Here is a 23,146-nt window from a genome sequence, read left to right on the forward strand (position 1 = left end):
AGCAAATATACATTTTAAAGAGATTTGAATTGCATCTCAAATTCAACTTTCTCACTCCTCAAAGTTGAAAAATTGTAAAAATGAGCATTTCTTTCTCCAAAAGATGAAGAATGTTTAACAGTGATTTTTTTGCAATTTTACTGTTTAATCGTCACAGTTTCATACGTCTTGCATTCGATTCCATTTCAACTAAAATTGCATTCTTGAGTTTTCTCCCATCTTTTTTTCAGAAGAAGCAAGTTTTCTGAGAAGAGCCTCTAAAGGTGTTGTTTCAGTGTGGTGGGGGGGAAGGATAGGTTGCTGTCAAGAGCAGTCCCGGACAAATGACTTGGAAGACACGGGTTACTGATAAGAGCTAAGAATTAAAGAAATGAATTTTAGGTGCCCATCTTGAGAACTTTTTTAAAAAGATATTTTAAAAAGGGTAAGGTATGTGCTCAAGAACTTTCAAATGTACATGAAGATGACAGCTCTAAGCACCCAAAAATCATATCCCCTTTGAAAATAAACATGATCATTGTACCATTTTATTATCAGATAAATTAGTAGTGTGTTGTTCCTCCCAGAGACCATGCATGCCAGCTGTAGCTCTTTGAAAGGATTCAACAGCAGCATTTGAACCTCAGTTTTATAACAAATTACAGTGCAGTTTTGTAGCTATATAATTTTCCTTTTTTCCCCCTTGAGTATATGATGGCTTTAAAAAAAAAAAAAACCAAGCAAGCTGTAGATGACGAGAAAGGTACAAATGCACAACCACCAGGGATTTAACTTTGCCACTCTCTTTTCTCTCCTTTGTTCCCCTGACCCACTAAAGGTATTGAAATAACAAATCATGCGACTGCAACATTAGAAGGCAATCAGATTTTCAACAACCGCTTTGGAGGTTTATTTCTAGCATCTGGTGTCAATGTCACGATGAAAGGTGAGCCTGAGTCCTCCTGGCTTGTGTTTGGTCACTTGTTTGGTGCTGCTGGCTCTTGGGTTTATGGTACCCTTTATGGCTCACAGCTGATACCACCTGAAGCAAAGTTGTGGCTAAGTTTCAGCTGAAGGTTTTGAGCTGTGTTAAGATTTTTAGACAAACAGATGGGTTCAAAGGTAACTTAAGGTTTTGCTATTATATTAAAATTGTGATCAGCTCTTCTGTCTCAAAATCACTTCTTGAACCAGTTCCTGATCTCTGGCCCATCTCAGACTCCAATTCTGATTTAGTACAATGGAAAGTCTTTTTCTCACATATCCAAAAACAAGTGACCAGTAAATAAACATGCCTCCTTGGCTTTTAGGATCTAAAAGCATGAACATTCCCAATCCCAAACGTGAGGTTTTTTTCAGAAAATATGAACAGTTCACATACATAAAAATCCCTTGTATGATGGGGAAGTCCTGTGTAGGAGACAGGATCCTCTTGGACGAGATGGGAATGATGGTTTGAATGCCAGACAGCTCAAGGAGGTTATTCAAGAAGAAAAAGGTTCCTTTTGCAGGAATTCTTTGTACTTGCTGTATGTAGAGCTGTTAAACCCTTTCCTGTGGAAGATTTGTGCCTCTTAAAACACAGGCTCTGGCTCCCTGATGACATCACTCAGTGCTCTAATGCTGCTGGGAGTGGGCAAAACTTTTTGAGGTGCACTTCGGGACTAGACAGAAGATCAGGTAGTTGAGTAACAGAGGGAATTATCAAATTTGCTGTGCCTTGGACACATCTGTGAAGTACTGGAGCTGGTCAGACCTAATTTCCTCTTCCATTGTGTTGGAAAGTACTTCATTCCTAAACTTCCCTGGGGAAAGAGCCATCCTTTTCCTTTTTCTAAGGTATGTGTAAAAGGCCTTATGGTCAATGAGAGGCTTTCAAACACTGGGTTTCAGACTCCTCAGCAGAAAACTTACACTTGCTAGGAAGGCCTGTGTGTCTCTAAGCATTTATTAACAGCCAAGTTCAGAGTATTTAAATGCAGGCTCTCAGGTATTTCGTGCCACGTGTGCAAAGCGGAACAATGTTTACTTGCTTCAGGAGTCCATGGCACTCTGGGCATGTGGGCATTGAGGATTTTAAATTCTTAAATGCCAGAGCTGAAATGCAGGTATGGAATTAATTGTTCCTAATGGGCCCTTTGCTTCAATGCATCAAGGAAAAAAAAAGTCATTGATCCAGATGTGATTAGTCCTGGTTTTTCCCCCCAACAGATAACAAAATAATGAACAATCAAGATGCCATAGAGAAAGCTGTCAGTAGAGGCCAGTGTTTATATAAGATCTCAAGCTACACCAGCTACCCGATGCATGACTTCTACAGGTAAGAGGTTCCTTTCCATCACCTACAGAAAGGCTTTCCAGTGAACCCCCTTTTTCTTCCTGCAAGGCCCCTAGAACAGTTGCTGGGTGTGGGTGAACACACAAATGTGTGCTCTTCCTCAGCTGCAACAGAAGAGGATTTAACAAGTTCCCATTTTCCAGAACTGACTTTGGGCTTGAGGAAGACAGATTGTTTCTGTGAACCTGAGCCCAGGGCGTTGCACAGCACGACTCTGTTTGTGACACAAGTAACAAAAAGTGTGCTGTGAAATCCAAGTTTGTGTAAAATCCTGAAACTTCACAGTCCTGTGCACCCTCTCTCCTTCAGTGCATTTCAGGCCCTACAGCCTCCTGGAGCACTTCCCTTGAGAGCTGGTCAGGTTTTGGTTCCTGCCTAACGCACTGCTTTTCCCTCCAGATGTCACACCTGCAACACCACAGACCGTAACGCCATCTGTGTGAACTGCATCAAGAAGTGCCATCAAGGACACGACGTAGAATTCATTAGACATGATAGGTACGTTCCCAACCAGGGTGTGGGGCTGCTCCCAGAGCAGGAGGGCATGGCCACTAAGAGTTGTCTCTCTGTGTTGTAGGTTTTTCTGTGACTGTGGTGCTGGAACACTGTCCAATCCTTGTACGCTCGCCGGAGAGCCTACACACGATACAGATACACTATATGACTCTGCTCCACCTATAGAATCTAATACATTGCAGCACAACTGAATTCCTTTTCAGAAAGAAAGTCCTGCCATTCTAATATCATAACTATTAAAACTTTTTTTTTGGAGGAAGTTACACTTGCCCATTTCTGCAGAAAGAGACTGTATTAAAGCGGATGTGTGAGGTGTTGACACTATGGAGCTCAACCTACCAAAAAAGAAAGTGGCAATATGTTGACTCAGGATAACAGAACTGGGCGTTTTAGCATTACTGTGTAAACAAAGACTTTGAAGGGACAGAAGTGAAGAAAAATAAGCTGCAATTTTGTACAGATACCAACTTCTGAGAGCTGGTGTTTTTACAAGTAGCATTGAAACGCAGTCCAATTTGCAGTAGTACTATTCTGTAGACAAGCAGCATTCTTTGTTGCTGCCTTTATGGACATGGGTACCAATCGCTTTTGTAACATGGTAAAAATGTGAGCTAGCACTTCTGCATTTCTTTTGATTTTTTAACATTTATTCAGATTGAGAAATATGATTTTAATGCTTTAATCTCATGTAGTTTGTTTCTAATTTCAAGCAAAAAATCTTATTGTACTTGAATGTGTCCTGTTTTGTTAGCACACCTAGACTTGCTGTAACTGTACTCATGTCCCAGTATGTACGTTCTTTCTATGAAAGAGAAAACACTAATCTTAAATTATATCCAGCAATTTTTCTGGTGTCCTCTGAAGTTAGAATAATCTCCTCCCCTGCCCCAGCAATAGTCTGTACTCAAACCACCCTAACAAAAGAAAGAAAAGCGAGTGTTTTAATGAGACTTCCTAGACTATAATGCACTATAAAACAAAGTACCCATGTAACTAAGTTTTGTGAAAGAAATTTTACTATGTTTTAAAGTACACAGTAGAAAGTCTCCTCAAAACAGTCTTGTACTTTTACTCTGTTCATAGTTTTTTTTGAACAGTCTGGACATTACTTACATAACCTGCTGGAAATCACAGCAAGTTCCTGCTCTAATGAAGCTGAGACAAGTATATATACAGCCCTATACAGTTTCATAGCTTTTTTCCATTTATGTGTATTGGTGACAGTGGGTAATCAACAGCCTGAAAGTGTATGCATGTACCATAACATCTAGACTTAATATATTGTGGAGTACTCAATAACCATTATGTAGAGGGTAGGTATGAATTAAAGGGTTTAATTTCCTAGGAAAGACAATGGAAAAATGGTCATTTTTAAAAAATAAAGTTTATTAGATCATAATGTTGTCTGCTCCCACCTTCTTGAGAAAACCGTGCGAGTTCCTAAAGCCGGTCGATCATCGCCGTGAGTTTCCGAACCACGCCTGCATCACAGGTTGCTCCATCCACCACCTGGCACAGGTACCTGAGGGAATAACCATCTTTACTGAAAGGGACACTGAGGGGCAGAGCTTGAGATTGCCATTCCTGCAACAGCTTTAGGAGACATGGGTGCTGGGCCTGGCGTAAAGGCTGCCAGCACAGCACCACCCCCCCCAGCACCTCTGTGTGCAAATTCAGACTGGCACAGTGACCCAAAGGCTTAAAATACCACTCATCATCTCTGCCCTCCCTCCCTCTCGATGACCGTCTGATGTTCACAAAAGTAGTTCTAACTGCCCCCCGTGTTGTGACTGAGCAAAAGCCCCTGCCCAGATATAAAAATGGGTTCCTATAAGCCCTTTGCAACTTAGATACAGAAACCCAGGGCCTTACCTAAATATTCTCAGGGAGATGGTTGTTTTTTCAAACTCTTTGGCTTTTCTATGCCCCTTCTGAATGACTTCCTCTGGAATATCTGCAAGTCTTGCTGCATTGAAGCCGTAGCTCTTTGGGCAGGCTCCTTCAATGAACTTGTACAGGAACGTAATTGTTTCCTGGCTTGGATCCTCACTCTCATTTTCAACCATGCATGCCTGGGAAGAGCAAGTCACAAGTTAAGAGTTTGCAGTATTGACCTGCAGCGTAATAAACACATGGGACATTGTGTCCCGTTCCCAAAACGCCCGTTTCTCAGGGCAAAGAGCACAGAAAAGCAGGAGAAGTCCCAGCAGGGAAAAGCCCATCCTGCCAGCCGTACCATGTGGCCCAGGCGCACAGCCCCGCTGTGGGAATAGTCCTCCACCAAGGAGTGGTAGTGAGTGGAGAACAGCGTCCGGCACCGGATCCTCTCGGCCAGCTCCTTCACCACCGCACTCGCTATGGCTGTGCCGTCAAACGTGGCCGTGCCTCTGCCTGGGGACACAACGGGACAGCTGTGACATGCTCGGGAGCATGAGGGGCACAGAAAAGTCCACCACAGTTCTGCTGCTGGACAGACAGACACCCTACAGACAAATGCAGCAATGCATTTGTAGTGTTTTTTGTTCCCCTCCCTGCTGTGGGCAAGACAAACAGCAGTGAGGGGTGACAGCCACCAGCACCAGGGGAAGGTGTTGGCCCCCTAACAATCACCCTCTTCTGCACTGCAGAAAAAAGATTCTGCTCTCCTGAGCTTTGCTGCAAAGCAAAAGCAGGAAACCACAGCTGGAAATAGGGTAATAATGACTGGGGGTGGGAGGTGGTGATGAGTTCCCAGGGCACCCAAGATGTATTCCTGTTAGAGAGGCTGACACACCAGTTAAACACCAGCATCATTATGGTGAAACTGGCCCTGTGTACTTGGCTGCCATTCAGACAGCCCAAAAACCTTGCAGCCAGCCTTTCATCCCTCAGATTTAGCTTCCATCTATTACAAAATAGTCTAATTACCCAGTTCATCCACGAGAACAAGGGAGTGCTCTGTTGCATGCTGCAGAATGCTAGAAGTCTCACTCAATTCAACAAAGAAGGTACTTTCACCTTTAAAGGAAATGACAAAAAAAAAAAAAAAAAAGCCATGAAGTAGTCAAAGATCCGAGAACCACAACTAAAACCTCATTTAATCTGCACTAGAATCTTGGTTAAGCTAAAGTGAAACTCAATAGCAAACTGAAGATGAACAAAAATATGACACTTTTTTTCCAGTGTGAAAACAGCAGGTTCCCATTTGCCAGAAAAAACAAGTTTTGGTTCCTTTAGAGTACAGAAATAAGCACATGCACAATTAAGTTTTCAGGCCAACAGACCTGCTTACTTTTAATAGCACCAGTCAAAAGTAACAGCTGGGCAAAAAGAGGTGAACAAAGGCTACAATGAGGAGAATTTTCGTCCCTTTCTTGCTCTGAATGCAGAGGACAGGCTGAAGGTGTTTGTGGCTTTCCAGCAAAAAAAAACAAGCAGAAAATCAAAGACTGAGAGACTGGAATTACTGGTTTGGTTGTGATGTCAGGAGGGAACTATTTGGATAATAAAGGCTTTATTTGTATGTTCTCTCCTTGAATGAAGTATGACAAAAACAATATTCTGCTGCTAAGGCTCAAGCATCTCATGGGAGTTTCAGCGACCCAGATAATACAAAGCCTGAAATTTACACCTGAAATTGGTTTTAGGAGATTATGAGCAGAAGTACACAATTATTCACACATGAATAATTGTACACATTATTTACACATGATAAACCCACACTTACAAAGTCGGGATTTACTTGTTCTTTGTGGAGGTCATTACAAATAATCACAAGTAGCAGCAATTAATGCAATTTATGCCATTAAAGGCAAGCATTTATTTCCTGTACTCCTGCTGCATAAGCACTGCTTTGCTCTGACATAAGTTTTCTAACATGAATTATTAAGCAGTGTCCACCAATCCTGATTTTCCATTTATTTAAAGAAATCCATTTATTTAAAGAAATTATCAGGATTTAAAGCTTTTAACAGTATTTAAGAATAACCATTTATTCTCTTCAGAAAATAAAGCCCTAAGAATTTATTATTGAAAAAATTAACTTCATAAAAGTCCTGCTTACATCCATTGCAAAGTGACTGCCGTGGAACAACTTTTTCTGTGCTTTACTATGTACACAGTGTGCAAACAAATGCATGAAGAACAGATTTTAGAACTGGTTCTTTGCAGTGTTCACCACCCATTTCACAATGTGAAATGCCAAATCAGAAGTACAGTCCTCAGTTAATTATAAAAAAAAAAAAGAAAATGCTACATTTTGCTAGATCATCTCTCCTGAAGGAAGGGCCCTTCTCATCTCTACCATAAGCATTTAAGTTTTCTTCCACACTTTTGATTCCTTCTTGTACTGAAATTAAACAAAATGGAGATGAGCTGGGCAAAGAAAGCCTTAATAACATTCTCTAGCTGAGAAGAGAAGCCTTGATTTGGGGAAGTGTAAATATTTTTTTAATTAAGAACTTGGAATGATTCATTTCCAAATTCCTTCTGTGCAACGAGTTCAGTGGGCTTAACTCCTTTCATATTCACTGACCCACATTTTTCAGCAGAGAGATCACAGAAAACCTGTGCCCTCCTTAATGAGCAGTGATAGTACTCTTACCACAGCAATCATTTTATTTTTCTAGCCCAGTGGCACTTTGCCCATCACCACTGGCAGACTTTATCATTCCACTTGTCGTCTCATCCTCCACTTGTGTCTTCCTCTCCATTAAAGGAACAAAATACTCCAAGAACTGTCAACTACCACTTCCAAGAAGGATATCTGCCTCTCTTCCTCATCAGAAGAAATCAGATTTCAAACAAGGCATTCTGACTGAAACAAAGGACTTCTGCCTTGCAGGAAGGTACAAAAACAACTCTTGTGCAACAGCTGCCACAACATCACTGTCCTATTTCAGAACACTTACAAAAAGGTATCAGTGAGAGTAGAATATAATCAATTCTAAAAAAAGATATTCCTCAGACTTGCATCCAGCTGGGAGTTAGGCTTTTAATATTAAAATTCATTAGGAAATGATCCTGTGAGTCTGTCCAAAATCAAACGGACGAACGCATGAAAAAAATAAAGCCTAAGTACAATCCTGTCTCCACTCTGAACAGCAAGAGAAAAGAGTGCACAGCTCTCCCTGCAAAATACTGTTCCCTTTCCAGCTTGCCACTCGAAGCACGAGCAGCAAGTCGGTGCCAGCAGCCCCCTGTGCAGCTGTGTGTCAGGCACTCACCGGCCATGATCCTGTCGGAGGCGCCGAGCCGTGTGAACACGCGGTCGATGGGCGTGAGCCTGCAGGCTTCCGCGGGCACGTAGCACCCCAGCTGGGCCATGACCACCAGGAGACCAGCCTGCACAGCAAACAGGGACACTCACATTTGCACTGGTGCTTGCAGCTTCAGGTCCACGCACACAATGAGGGCACGAAGCTGTGTTTCCCCTAAAACAGGGACTGGAGTACATAAAGCTTCCCGCTGCTTTAACAGCTCCATGCTGCAGCAGCATCATCTCCGGCAGGACTGAACTACTCTGAAAGCCTTCAAAAGACAAATTATCACAGCAAGGAGTGCTTATAAAGCAATCTCCCTGCTGATCTCTAGTTTCAGCTTGTTCAACCTGCAGAAGCGTCTTTTGCCAGCTGATGCCAAGTCCTGGGTAAGTCACTTGAAAAAGATAGATGGTACTCTATCACTTCTTCCCAACCAACTCTCCTAGGACAACTAAAACTTATCCCTCCTTAAAGCAGAAAATCTCTCTGAACATGAGCACTTTCTACCAGCCTGTGCAATTGCTGTACACCCAGAAGGCCACTTCTGGGACCTCCTGTGACACCCATGACAGCCAGGCCCTGTAATTCCCTCACCCAAACCCCAGATGTACCGTGGGACACACGACAATCACCTGTCTCATGAGTGTAGATTTGCCACCCATGTTGGGGCCAGTTACCAGCACACAGGAGGCCTCACTGCTGCTGCCTTCATCCTTGATGCCTATCACAATGTCATTGGGAATAAAATCATCCCCAAAGAAAGTTTTTGTGATGCATGGATGGCGGGAATTTCTAAGTTCCAGGAAGGGAGGAGCATTATCTGTAGGCAGCAGGATTACAGGTCGGCACAGAGGTCCATCACCACCTTGACTGTAGTGAGCAAGGGACATCAAGACATCTAGAAAATGAAGAGAAATTCCAGTCAGTCACACTTTCAAATTTCTTCATACACTGGAATTCATTTACTCATTGAACAGTAATTTTGTAGAAACAATTTTCTATTTTATTCTATTTTCCTCATAAGGGAAACACCCACAAAGGATTAGAGAAGAGTAAAAGGTAGGAATATTTACAGTGTCTTTGCTCATTCCCTCCAGATTTCTACAGATGTCATAATAAAAATGCTCCCCTCTGTAGTTATTTTAGTTCAAAAGGCTTTAAAATCCACATAATTTCATTTCAAAAGTTCATGTATAAAATAATACTTTATTGCATTGGTTTTTCATTTTTCATTTAGTAAGGAGGAAATCAGCTTCTGTGACAGTGAATTACTTTGTGAAGAATCCTAATTCTGCTTGAAAGCTTCCAGAAGAAAACTGCATAAATATTAAAACTCTGTGTGTCCAGCAGGAAGCAGCAGCACAAGACCCTTCAGTTAGCTGAGCCCCGAGGTTCTAAAAGCTGATCACCTACACAATGAGACTGTTCATGATTTTAGAGGCTTTATGTACACACATTACAGCTGAGCCTGGACACTGAATTCCTCTTGGCTGGGAACCAATTCAGCACTTGCCCTGAGCTGTGGTGTAGCTGATGTGACTGCTTCCCAGCAAAACCATTCCCAGCCAACACTCCCAGCCTGCCCTCCCTTTTCTGCTCTAGTGGCATTCAGAGACTGCTTTCATTTTTCCCTGGAACAAAGACATCCCAGAGTGCCTCGTCCTAGTAGAAAATCCACAGGACAGAAGTATGCCAGACCTGAGAAGGGAATACAGGAGATTCTTCTATCCCAGAAATTTAAGGAGGATTTGGGGAAGCCTTCTTGGTAGACTACCTTCTTCAAGGCTCAACATTGAACACACTTATTTTTGAAGGATGGCCAGAAAGCATCCTGCTCAGATAGAAAAAAAACTTACCAGCAGGTTAGATTCTTATAGCTCCATTTAATAAGAAGCTACTAATCCACACACAGGACTCAGGAAGCAGTGAGGCCCACCAGGCTACACTGAACTGGGAGAAACCCTTGGCTGCACATCTACAACCATGCAACAGGAATGAAACAGGGCATTACTGTTAATTATCAAAGCCCTTACCACAATAAAGAGCTTTCAAACACAAGTCAAGAGCTGGCACCGAGCTTCCCCAGATCAGATTTCATCAGCACAGGGCTAGTTTTACTGTGTCAGAAGGAGGCAAAGCTCTTACCCAGCACAGCAATGCACTCCACAGCTGTCTGCCAGTCCTTGCTGTTCTTGTCGAAGTTGTAGAAGAGGCGCCTCATGCAGTCCTTGAGGGCGGCGTCGCGGCGCTCCTCGGCGTTCACCATGGCAGCCAGCATCTTCTCAATCTCCTTGGTCCAGTAGCGCTTGTAGCCCTTCCTGCTCGACCTCAGCTCGTACTCCTCGGGCAGGTTACGGGAGATGACACTTTCTGGGATCTCCATCTGGTACCGGTTCTTGCCTGTCCCCCAGTACTGCACGGATTTGGACCCAAGCAGCTTGCGCTGCTTGTCCAGGTACTTCCGAAGGTCCACCTCGAGAGCTCTGATATCCTCCAGTGCTCTGTCGTAATCGGGGTCAAAGCCCAGCTTGGGGGTAATGACTCCTGTCTTCCGAGCCTGGTTGTGATCAAAGGCAGTGTCCCACCTCGTGAGCTCTGCACTCAGGTCTGGGAAGCGGCCATCGGGATTTTTGGCTTTGCGGGTGACCAGCTGCTTCAGGACTCTGGATTTGAAGTCACTGGCAAACTCCTCCATGAATTCGACAATTTCATTCATTACTTTGAATCCCTCCAGGGTAGACAGAAAGTCAGCAATTTTTTTCTTGCTGTATTTGAGTTCTTCATAGAAGATGGCCCTGCTGTCAGGATGGTTCTGACTTTTGAGTGGTGACCCAATGCTGTGAATTTTGCTGAGCAGTCTTTCAAGGTCAGGCAGTTTCTTGAGGTACTCAGTGACTTCAGACATTTTATCTGGCACTGCCAGGAGGTCCTCGACAGCATCCAAACGATCATTGATAGATTCAGGATTACAAAGTGGAGCGCAGAGCCACTGTTTCAGGAGTCGCTTCCCGAATGGCGTACAGCAAGAATCAATCCTTTCCAACAAAGTACCTTCTGTGCTTCCATTGGTTCCATTCTGCAGGACTTCCAAGTTCATCAGGGTGACTCCATCCAGCACCATCCGCTGGCCAGTTCTGCCGAACAAACTACTTGAACTCATGGTTTTTGCAGTAGTGATATCCACAGGGACGTATTCCTCAAAGTTTGCCTGTGATAACAGCTCCTGATCAATCAGACATTTTTTGAGATAGAAGACACATCCCCCAAGAGCTGACAAAGCTAACTCACTGTTTTCACCAGGAGTTAATCCCAGGGAGTCACTCTCTGAAGTCAGAGATTTGATCACAGAGGGCAGAGAACATCCATTTTCAGAATTCTGCTTCTCCTTGAAATATCCTTCCTCAAGAAGGACTTTTAGTGTTTTAGATGCATTCCAGAACTGGGAACCTGAGGTCAGCCCTTCCTGAATGCAAGAAACAAGCGAGCCTTTCAGTATCTTCTGTGTGTCCACAGACAGGTTCCCCTTCTCAAACAGCACCTGCACAGGGGTGTAGTGAGCTACCAAAGTCCTAAACCTGGAGCAGTGGCGGTCATCTGGGAACTGGCCGACGTGGAACTTCCCCATGGAGGTGTCGACGAAGCAGACGCCGTAGAGGCGCGTCCCGGCCGCGTCCTCCTTCTCCTTCACGCTCAGCAGGAACCTGCTGTGGTTCTCGGAGGGGTCGCAGTCCATGACACTGTAGGTCTGGGTTCCCTTGGTGATGATCCTGCAGATCTCCCGGCGCACCACCTTGTCAAACTTGCTGGAGTGGCCCGCGGACCTGCAGCGCGCTTCCATCATTTCGGGCGTTTCCGTCTGCTCCACGCGCGCCACCTTGTAGCCCTTCTGCACCAGGACATCGGAGAATCGGCCGAACGCAGTTTCTGGAAAACCCGAGTGGGCCCAGGTGCCCTTCATAAAGATCAGGCCCAGCTCATTGACACCAGTGACCGCGTCCATGTGATACAACTCGTAGAACTTTCCCACCTTGTAGCAAATCACGGCGTCAAAGTTCTGGCTTTTGAGCTGCCACCACCTCCGCACGCCCGGCGTGCACTTGTTGAGGTAATCCTCGGGCACATAGAGAGTGCAGGGGTCGTAGTCAGGGTCCCCCTGACGCCTCCTGTGTGCATCTCTTCTCTTCCCTTCCTGCAGCCAGTCCAGCTTTTCGTGCTCCCACACTGAGAAGCCACCAGTGCCTCCACTGCAAGCATTTGCTTGAGATTCAAAATTTTCAGGTGCTGCAAAGGATGTCAGCTTAGACTTGGCTTCTGAAGAGACTGTCGCTGCTCTTTTGGGTGTTTCAGAACATTCATTTCCCAGGCTACTCCTTTTAGCAGGCTTTTTCACCTCTCTTCTCTTTCGTTTAGAAGGGACTTTCACGGGGCTCTCTGCAACACTCTCTGCCTCCGTCTCTGCGTCAGAAGACTCGTTTTCATCCACCCCACTACTGGCTTCCTCACTGCTTGCTGCTTCTTTCCCATCAGGCTTGAACTCCACATCAGAGCCATCGTGGTCGCTGTCAGAATCCAACACTCTCCTTCTCTTGGCTTTTACAGCTCTTTCCCTGCTCATCACTCGCTTACCGCTTTTCACATCCTCCTCACTATTGCAGTCTTCACTGTTGCCTGATGCATTTTCGCTCATCTCCTGGAAAAACAAATTATTTTGTCTGTAGATAATTCTGGCTACAAAGATACTGCTGCATAAAGAAGTGCAAAAATGGGCAATAATGCAGGACCTATGATGCTTCAAGCAAGAGACAGCAGAGCCACAGCCAATTCCAACTGCCTTAACAGAACTCGGGTTTTTTCTGGACAGCTAACTGCTACTGGCCTGTGGCACAGTCACTCTTACTTCTGTTCTTTAGAGACTCATTCATTACTATGCATATTGTGATGGTGATGAACAAAGCATTTAAACTACACAAAAAAGAATATGGCACATGTAGGAGAAAGGAAAGCAACTCCATTCTTTGCCTTTTCAGCCTCAAACTTTAATGGAAAACCAGAAGTGGAGGGACTGCAGTGAGTACAAAGTGCCACTGCACACAACACAATGCCTGGAGTGGCACCTGTCCCTTGGGGCACTGTCACACAGGAGACTGAGTAGATGAGCTGAGGGAAACCACCATCCCACTGACAGTTTCCTCACACCATTCCTCTCCAAAGAAATCTATTCCAAGGCATATGGTGCTACCGAAATAAAAGCTGAATCAACACAACAAAACATCACTTTTTAGTTACTCCACCAAGACTTCTGTTAACAGCGCAAGAACTGGCATTTTAGTGCTACTCCACAAGATGAGGGTGGGCTCCAAAAATTCAATTTAATGCCTTAGATGAAGAGTCAAAAAGCTATACATTTATATATCAAGACACACTAAAACTCCAGATCAAACTTAGGGCATCTTGAACTATGAATAGCAGATAGAGAAGATAAAATGATGCATGAGAAAAAAGCATTTCTGGGTGAAAAAGTAGGTCACCAAGGAGAGATGAGTGAAGAGAGTCAGAGAAGTTGAGTAGATTCTGAGGTCAGTCCTTACCATACAGAACATCAAAGAGACTTGTCTTTCCAACTAGAAAAGATGAGAGACCAGCATATGACCTGACAACACAGAAGCAGTACAAAAAAAGACAAATGGATACATATGTGTGCATGATTAACGAGGAGATAAGCTGTGATTACTGTACCAGAGAATTGCAGGATATTCCATGCTTAGCTCCAAGTCACAGCTTTTAAGTTCTAGCAATATTTCTGCAAATGATAGCAATTAAGAAACATTTTACCTCCATTTCTTCCTCCTCCTCCTCTGTGTCTGAAGGTTCATTGCAGACTGCCAGTTCAAGCCTCTTGGTTTTATCTTTGCTCATGGCATCATCTGCCAGCACCATGGCTCTTTTAATTTCAGGCTTTGTGCTGTAAAACATACCTCCCTTCATCGTCTCCCTGTCTGATGAACCTGCAAAAAACACAGATTTGTAAAGAACAAGTGCTAAATGCTAGACTTAAGTTAAGTCTAGCATTTAGCCAGTCCTCCTAGTTCACTTTTAAATGCATTCAGACAACAAGCATTCATATTCAGATAACTAAACTTCTGTGCTGCCACCCCTCATTCCCACCACATCTTAAATTCAGCAATCTATCACTCCCTCATCCTGATGAACTAACCCTGGGGAAAGTGTACACATTCACAAACCAAATGCCTACCTGCATGAACACTTGAAGAATTGCTTCTATTTCAGTAACTCATTAGCACATGTGAGCACTCCTGGGCTGAGCTCTGACTCACACTCACTGTAGTTAGCACTGAATTCAACACTGGCAGAGCAGCAGACACACCTGACTGACACCACAGGGCTGTTTTAGCAATGACAGATAAGTTCAGCCAGAGTTATCTTCACTTTCTAGGCACAAGCCACCTTTGGCACTGACCTGAAAGCTCTGCTGGCCTCCAAACTGCTGCTCTGAGTGCAGCCAGGCATCCAGCCCCAGCCCATTAGCCAGATTAGCTGATGGCCAATCACGCTGGCCACTCAGGCTGCCACTGCAGGGCAGTGAACAAAGCCTGCTATTAATAACTGCTGCACTCCCTCCTCCTCCTGCACAGCCCCTCCTGCCACCTCCTGCACACAACACAATCCCAAAGCCAACCACTCTAAAGACTGATTTCAGGTCCTTTTCCCCACTCTGGTCAACCCCATCATCCACCACTACTGACTGAAGCTTCAGCTCTACACCAGTGGCAGACAAAGGCAGCAGACCTGGAGGAGGCCAAACCCCCCTGAAACAGCTCAAACAAAATTCTGATTCACAATCAACTCTGAGCTCCCAGTAGCAAAGCAGGGAGTTACAAGTAGCTGCTTCTACAGCACAAAGGCAACACATTAACAATCCAGATTTCCTTTTTAGTTTTCCAAATGCAATGAAGCAGCCTAAAAATATTAAAAGCGACTGAACAACATCAGAAGAAAAATCTTCTCATATAATTGAGCTGCACACTCAAGGGTGCAACACCTGCATATTCACTTAACCGACTGCTATGCACCTCCACTTCTTCCGGCCCACCTGTTACAGGTCTGGCCCTGTGCTGCCTGCATTTATTCAGGTAAAAAAAATAATAGAACCCAAGAAATTTATCCATTTTCTTACCCAAAGACTAACACTTTTCCTTTGTATATAAAAATGCTTTTTCTTTGAATTTAAAGCAAATAGGTATTTTGAATGTTTTTAATCTGCTCTGCATTCAACACTTCTCCTGTGATTGATCTGTGTACCTGTGCTTAAACTTAGTTTTGGCCATTTTCTTTTGGTAAACAGATGAATTCCCCTTACCTGCATTTGCTTCTAAGTGCAACTACAAGTTCCCAGAATATTTTTATTGTTTTCAAATACTTTGGGGAAAGACACATATAACCATGGACCAATTTACTTGCAATAAATTATGCCAACACTCACAGCAATAACATTTAACTTAAAACTATGGCTGCGGTACAGCACACTGAAGTACAGAGTAGACAAAAATGTGGCTACATGATCTCAAGATGGAACTCTGACTGTAAATAAAAAGGGATAAACTATTTCAATTCAGGTTTTTTCAGTGACACAACAGGGCATCAGAAATACTGATTTCATATGAAGTATCTGACTAAAAAGACAGTTTACAGCCAACGATTTAGTTTTCAGCAACAGTAAAATTATGAAAAAAGGGGAAAACAGATTATGTGTACTAAGGTGAGATTTATTACGCAAAATGTTAACTCTTGATTACATTTGATTTTCACTAGTTAGCCATGTCATTTCTTCAGTATCACAAACACCAATTCTGATCTGTAACTACAAGCACTACCCTCACCAACACTTAATTCTCAGGTTATATACTTTATTTACAAAACTGCTGCACTGCTGAGAAGCAAAACTGCAGCAGAATTAATTTTATTTACCCAATATCCTGGACCTAAGCCTTTTAATTCTGGACATACTACAGTTCCTAAACAGATGCTTAAAAATTTGGTTTGACACTCCTAATACTTTAGGGTTTTCAGTGCTAAAAGTGGAAATACTGGATTTATCTTTACATCATTTTTATACTGAAATAAAGGATATATCTCCAAACATCAGCAAGCTTTAAGTTTGCTTAATTAGTTGTTCTAATAGAAAGGGCTTAGTGCTTTATGTTTCAAGAACTGTATAAACACAAATGTACCTGTAACCCTCAAAAACTTGTCACTTACAAAGCACAAAACATGCTCAACTCTACTTTTGGTTTTGCTGCTCTTTCTCTATGGAGAATAATGTATCCTATATTCCAAGCCTGTAATTCCAAAGCAAGTGGCATGTTTCCAATTCAAACAGCTTTGTTTCTATCTCTTACCTTTATATGGCTTCAGGTATTTAACACTGATCCAACCCCTCGTAGGGCTGTCATCAAAGAACTGCACGTGGACACGAGTGGATTTTCCTTTTCCTCTGACTATTGTCCTTTCAGTGGGGTGGTTGTATATGAGACATGGCCACCAGGGATAGCCTTCCATCTTGGCCCACACCAAGTCCCCAGGAGAATACTCACAGGAGACACTGCAGAGACAACAAATGTGTCATTTAAGGAACACAAACATCTGGAACAGCTGTCTTCATAAATATCACTGCACACTGCCGCTGAGCATTTTGCCCCTTTATGGTCTTTGTAATTCAGATTGCACCCACTGAGAGGCTTCCAAAGTTCTTCCATACCACCACCAACTCTTCTCCTAATTTTTTTTTAATGTGCTCCTCCAAGTTCTGCTGGATTCCCACAGAGACAGAGCTTTATCACAGTATGGTTTGAGTTCAAAAGGACCTAGAGATCACCTGGTCCCAGCCCCCTGCCATGCACAGGGACACCTTCCACTAGACCAGGTTGTTCAGAGACCCCATCCAGCCTGGCCTTGAACATTTCCAGGGGTGGGGCAGCCACAGCTTCTCTGGGCAGCCTGTGCCAGTGCCTCACCAACCTCACAGTGAAGAATTTCTTCCTGAAATCTAATTAGACCTACTCTCTTTCAGTTTGAAGCCATTCCCCCTTGCCCTGTCACTACATGCCCTTTTCCTGTAGAAACTAATTTTCAACCAGGCACCTAAAGAAAAGAGTAAGACTTAAAACCCCCTCAGGCTACAAAAAATTAATAAATAAAAAACTCTACCTGCACTGCAAAGCACCTGGTGCAGCTTTTATTTGCTCTCTCCTCCTTCCCACAGATTTCACCCCAGCCACTGCCACCCTTCCATAGATGATGGCTGGGACCCTCCTGCAGGCTGTGGCCCAACCACCAGTGACACTCAGTTTGCTGACATGTGGGACACTTGCCATCACGGTGTTCAGCACAAGAGAGACACAGAGCTCCTGGAGTAGGTCCAGCAGAGGGCAACAAAGATGATTACGGGAAAGGAGCATCTCTCTTAAGAGGAAAGGCTGAGGGAGCAGGGCCTGTTCGGCCCAGGAGAGATGACTGAGAGGGAGCTTCATCAATATGTATAAATACCAAAATGAGGGGCTGCCAAGAAGATGGAGCCAGGCTTTCCTTGGTAATACCAAGCATAAGGACACAAAGTTCCGCCAGACCACAAGAAAGAACTTCTTGACTGTGTGTGTGACTGCACATTGGAACTGACTGGCCGGAGAGGTGGAGCCTCCCTCCCTGCAGGTACCCAAAGCTGTCCGAACACAACTCCGTGCCACGTGCTCTGGGATATCGCTGCTAGAGCGGAGAGCTTGGGCCAGATGCCCCACTGTGTCACTCGATGATACAGCACGGAAAGCAAATATAAAACACGAGCACAGCACTACTGCCACACAGCACAGCCCGGCCGCACGGCCCGCCCCGCAGGTGTCCCATTGTCCCGCCGTGAGCACAGGCCGCTGAGGGCCAGCCCGTGGGCCCGGCCGGGCGCCGCATCCAGGGAACAGCGGGGACTGCGGCAGCCACGGGGCGACAACGACACACGGACTTCCCGCGGGTCCCGCTCCGACCGGACGGAGCTGCAGCGCTCCGTCCCGCCTCCCCTCCCCTTCCCGCCCTCCACTCCCGCGGCCGCGCTCCGCGGCCTCCCCCGTCCCCGCCGGTACCTGGCGGCCTTGGGGGCCTTGGCCGCCGCGCCGCCCCCCGCGCCCTTCTCTCCGTTCTCGTCGTGCCGCGCCGCCGCTCGGCCCGCCCCGCTCGGGGGGCTGCCGGCGGCCTGGAGGCCGTTCTGCTCCCCCGAGGAGCGGCGGCGGGCAGGCTCGCTGCGGGGCTCGGTGCCGGCCGGCGGCGCGGCCTTGGAGAAGAAGCGGAGCAGGGTGCTCTGCCGAGACATGGCCGCGGCGGGAAGCGCGGGCCGCCCTGCGCGCCAAACCCGCGCGCCTGGCCCCGCCCCGGCCCCGCCCCGCCCTCAGCTTTGGCGGGAAGCGCTGAGGGACCGGCCGGTCCCGTGCCTCCCCGTTGGCCCCAATTGGTGCAAAACGTGGAATATCTGGAAATTTCCGTGAGAAAGGACGCTGGGGGATGTCTGATCTTCGCGTGCTTCCAACCCTAATCGACAGGAAAGGGGATTTAACCAGTGAAATAGCGGCTGACGAGCAGTCCCTGAGTGATGTCCGGGTGTTAAAAAGACAAATTGCTTGTGGGTAGGGTTACCTTGTGAAGGTTTAGGGCTCGAGGTGACCTCCCACCTCGGGGGAGGTTAACAAGGCTTGGGGAGAAGGATGTGCAGCTGATAGTGGACACAAAGAATGCAGAATTTATGGGCCGCAAGGACATTTGGCAGGACCCCAAAGATAAGGAAGAAACTAATAAAGACAGCTCAGCAGCTGTGCTGAACCAGCTCTGAATGGGTAAAATAATTCTGGCAGGGGGAGATGGTGACCACCAACTCACCAACTCACAAACCCAAGAAACCCACTGGCCCAAAAGAAGGGTAAGACTGAGTAAGGGACTAATTAGCAGGAGAAGCAAGAGAAGACAGAATACTAATTAATAAGAGAACTATGTAACTTTTAGCCGGTGAACATTAATGCCTTTATTTACTAAAATGTATAAATATTTAAAGGTTTTGGTAGTTGTCGTGCTGGCATTGAGGCTTTGCCACCCAGCCCCCTTTTCTGTGCAGAACTGTGAATGAATGAAATACTTTAGCTCTGTGTGTGGATTGGCCGCTGGCATACCAAGTCAAAGAACCCATTTTGGGACAACAGCTACTGCCCTCTGTGAAAAACGCTAGTCACTTGTTTTTAAAAATCTTAAAGTTCAATAAGCAATACAATGGTTATTAAAATAGTAATACAATTACAGTAATAAAAATTTTGGACTATTTGGATTAGGACAATATGAGACAACAGAAACAAAGTGTTACAGACATCCGGGTACATTTTTCTGGGCAGCATAAGCCCGAAAAAGGACACACATTAACAGAGGATTAACCCTTTAAAACAACAGCCTGTTGCATATTCATACACTTCATACATGATGCATAAATTCCATTCACACAAAGGATTCTGTCTGGTCAGTGTCAACTTCTTCCTCCTAATCCTAATGGCATCCTCCTGCCTGAGCGAGGCAGGAAGAAGTTCATTTCTCCTCATAATGGGACAATAAATTCTCTTTCTCTGAAAGATTAGGGTGTCCTGTGGCTGCTATCTCACTGACAGTCCTTTCTTTAAAAAAAAATTATCCTACATAGCATAGCTTCTATTTTAACATTTTGTTATAACCTAAAACTATATTTAACACACTACTTAAGAGAATTAATACAGCATTACTTTCTAACACAACACGTATTATATTCATTTGAATATTTGTGAAAAGCCAATCATAAAATACGCATTTCCCACATTTTTCACACCTCCAAACCCCATTCCCTGCCTGCCATGGGGCCACAGTGCTTGTTATGGTCAATGGTGCGATGGCATGAGCTGGAGCCTTCCCACAAAAACATCCTCAGGGAAGGAGAAGTTGTGGCAGTGGCGTTGGACACCTTCCTTCCTGCCCTGCAGCTCTGCGGTGGCAAGAGGAGAAGCTGGTAGGAGGCTGGAGGAGAAGCTTGGACAGCTGCCAGCCCCACTTCTCAGCTGGTTTCACTGGCCAGGGCACAGCTGAGCTAAGAAGTGGCAGCTAAAATAACAGGATCTCTTCCCATGGTTTTGGGGTGGGTTTTTTCATATGAATTGGTGAGTCTATGTCCTTTACAAGCAATTTAACACATGGTGCACTTGGTGGGACTCTTGGGGCTGTCCTGTGCAGGGCCAGGAGCTGGAATTCAATGATCCATGTGGGTCCCTTCCGGCTCGGAGTATTCTGTGCTTCTGTGACTCTGCAAGACAATTCCATTTCACGGTTCTTGACTGGTGTGCTTGAGATACAGCAAAAGAACAACTTATTTTTATAAGCTTAAATCCACAGAAAAATTATTTGCTTATTATTATTTTGCAAACATTGCTATAAAAATGTGTTACCTCCCAAATAATATTTGCAAATATTATTATAAAAATTATTATTATTTGTGTATTATTATTTTGCAAAATAGTGTTATTTGGCACCAGATGCCAGTTAGCACAGCTTTTCCTTTCACGAACGTTGCTGCTTGACATTTCAAGTCAAAGCCTCTCGTTCCCTTCTGCACAGCTGGAGAGAAAAAGCCTCAGGTGCGCTCCCACCAGCAGCAAAAGCGTGGAACTGCTGCAAGTCCGGGCTTTAACCACAAGAGGTCCTGCAAATCCGGCCGATGTGGAAGGATTTTGAAAGCCTGTTCCTTCTAAAAGAGCTACTTCCTTTTAACATCAAAGCATAACTTCCATTTACCTTGTCCTCTATTGCGTTCAGAAACAATCTGACGTGGTCTCTGCCTCAAACTGAAGCAAAAAAGCAAAGGATTTATTTTCCTGAGAAAAGTGCAGCAGATTCCACTGCATGGGGAGTGCTTGGAAGTGGAACAAGCTGCAGGATAACCCCCTCAGCTGGTGCTGCTTGTCCTATCAAAAACGCTCACCAGGACCAGTACCTGCACAAGTGGTTGGGTGGCTCATTTTTGTCAATTTTTTGCTGTAAATAGGCAACACAATTTAAATTTTTCTGGAAAATGACAGTGGCCATCCATCCGGCAGGTAGAAGCAGGGAGATGGGATGAGGCAGGAAGGGGGGAAACTCAGGCAAATGCTGAAAGCAGGCCCAGTTTTGAAAATAAAAGCTGTTTTGAACAGACTCCTGGTAGATTCTCCCTGGAGAAGACTCTTGTCTGATCATATGAGCCGTGGAGATGACAGGAGAACATGAAGGGCCATCTGAATTTGGTGGCCTCTGGAGCCAAGATGGTATGAGTGGCAGAGAAGTCATTTTATTGTTGGGGTCGAGTTTGGTGGTCCTGGGGTTTCTTCAGGCTGGGAGGAGCATGAGTCAGTCCTCTGACTCTGCTAGAAGAGGGACAGGTTACTGATTTGGCAGCACCATGAATGTCTCAAGAAGAGGCTGTGATCCTTAGACTTCACAGACCATGCGGTCCAAAAGCTTGGGTGAGGAACCTGGCAACTTTGTAGTTTGTCCTTTTCCCCATTCCAGTTCTCCAGGTCTGGGGTGTCCCTGTGTCTGTGTCTGGGCATGCCTCTGTTTACCGTGACAGCCACTTGAAAAATGTCACACCTAAGTCTGTCATTTAGAAAGTCTGGATCCAGCATCAGACACCCTTGCTGAGGTGATATCCACGAAAACATAGACATTTAAATTTGCAATAATGGGTTGTTGCATATCCCCTTTTCTCTGGGATCAGGCTGGGGAAAGCACAGAACTCAACATCATTTATTAGATACCTTTTGTCATGCTGTTAATAATAGCAAGGGACTCATTGCACACTGCATTCATTTATTCTCTCCTGTGGTTCACAAACATCTGCACTGACGGGTGGAGAAGGAGCTGGGAGACCAACCCCAGCTGGTTACTTAAAAGCAGAGGTGTGTGTTGATGTGTCAGGATGTTCAGGAAGTCCCTCCAGATCATTTTGTTTTGTCATTAATATATATGTGTGTGTGTGCCTGTGTTTTATATATTCATATCCACAGATAGACAGATAGACAGACAATCTTGTAGTTTTGCATATAGCAGCCTTCATGGATGTTGCCTGCATTGTGCAACATCCATGGCTGATGCCTGTGGGTTTGGACAGATTTGGCAGAGTGTCCGTGCTCAGTGTATCAGGTTTTGCAGATTCAGCAGGACTGTGAAGTCTCTGGAGCCTATCAGTTCTTGGCAGACATTGAGATGCTACTGCTTGGCACACATGTCCCCTCTCTTCAGCCTGCTTATTCCTGGTGCCAATTTCTCCAACCACACTCATGCCTGGTAGAGCCAAACACACTAACTCAAGCTGAGGGGGTTTTTAGGACAGGGTCTTCATCTTCTCCCTCGTAAAAAACATAATTCTACTTGCTTTTTCTGCCAATCTCAACAGGGTAGGTTCTAGAATAATTAAAACATGGAAGTCTGAAGTTGTTTCGTAGGAGGTTATAAAAGGTGTTATTACTGAAAACTCTACAAACTACTCTGTCCTCCTCCCTTTTTTAAAATTTCCTATTTTTGAAGAGAAAACCATTGGGAATTATAAAGTCACTGTAGTGCAGACTTCACACGAAACTCATCTGAACACCAAAAAATGCTGTATTTATCATAATTCTTTTCCTCTCTCTCCCCCTGACAATGCATACACATATACTCCCACACAGCCCTCAACCAAGTTTTTTAGTTCCTGAAGTGGTTCTGAACATTTTCCATTCCAGAAACAGTGGAAATAGCAAGGATTTGTCTTTTTTCAAGATAATACCTCAAAATTTTTGAAATTACACAACTTTGGCTATACCTAGCTTTTCTAGGTTATGCAGTGACCCTCTGCCATACATAGGCCTGTATCCAGACTCTAGAATAATTCATTTCTATCTTGTTAATTGCTGGAATAAGGAAAAGGCTACAAGGTAATTTTGGGGTCTTTCTGGAAAAAAAATGAAGTCATGTAGATAAAGAAGGATACTTAAAA

General features: G+C 44.7%; 2 protein-coding genes across 3 annotated transcripts in view; one reads left to right on the forward strand and one right to left on the reverse strand.

Moving 5' to 3' along the window:
- FBXO11 (F-box protein 11) overlaps positions 1 to 4,232 on the forward strand; it is a 71,569-nt gene extending 67,337 nt beyond the window's left edge. For both annotated transcript variants that reach the window (XM_030236495.2, XM_030236494.2), the window contains exons 20-23: positions 818 to 925; positions 2,191 to 2,299; positions 2,717 to 2,815; positions 2,895 to 4,232. In XM_030236495.2, coding sequence (XP_030092355.1) covers positions 818 to 925; positions 2,191 to 2,299; positions 2,717 to 2,815; positions 2,895 to 3,024 — 446 coding nt within the window. In that variant the 3' untranslated portion in view covers positions 3,025 to 4,232. The remainder of the gene's footprint in view (positions 1 to 817; positions 926 to 2,190; positions 2,300 to 2,716; positions 2,816 to 2,894) is intronic.
- MSH6 (mutS homolog 6) lies at positions 4,199 to 18,461 on the reverse strand. The gene is made up of 10 exons (XM_050971996.1): positions 18,222 to 18,461; positions 16,491 to 16,693; positions 13,906 to 14,078; positions 10,219 to 12,763; positions 8,706 to 8,971; positions 8,038 to 8,155; positions 5,741 to 5,830; positions 5,070 to 5,224; positions 4,706 to 4,905; positions 4,199 to 4,355 (listed from the first exon to the last, which is right to left on the reverse strand). The coding sequence occupies exons 1-10, from the start codon at positions 18,446 to 18,448 to the stop codon at positions 4,274 to 4,276; spliced, it is 4,059 nt and encodes a 1,352-aa protein (XP_050827953.1). The 5' UTR covers positions 18,449 to 18,461; the 3' UTR covers positions 4,199 to 4,273.
- Between the last annotated feature and the right edge of the window lie 4,685 nt (positions 18,462 to 23,146).

This window comes from Serinus canaria, chromosome 3 (genome assembly GCF_022539315.1).
Source record: "Serinus canaria isolate serCan28SL12 chromosome 3, serCan2020, whole genome shotgun sequence".
In the NCBI taxonomy this organism is placed as follows: Eukaryota; Metazoa; Chordata; class Aves; order Passeriformes; family Fringillidae; genus Serinus; species Serinus canaria.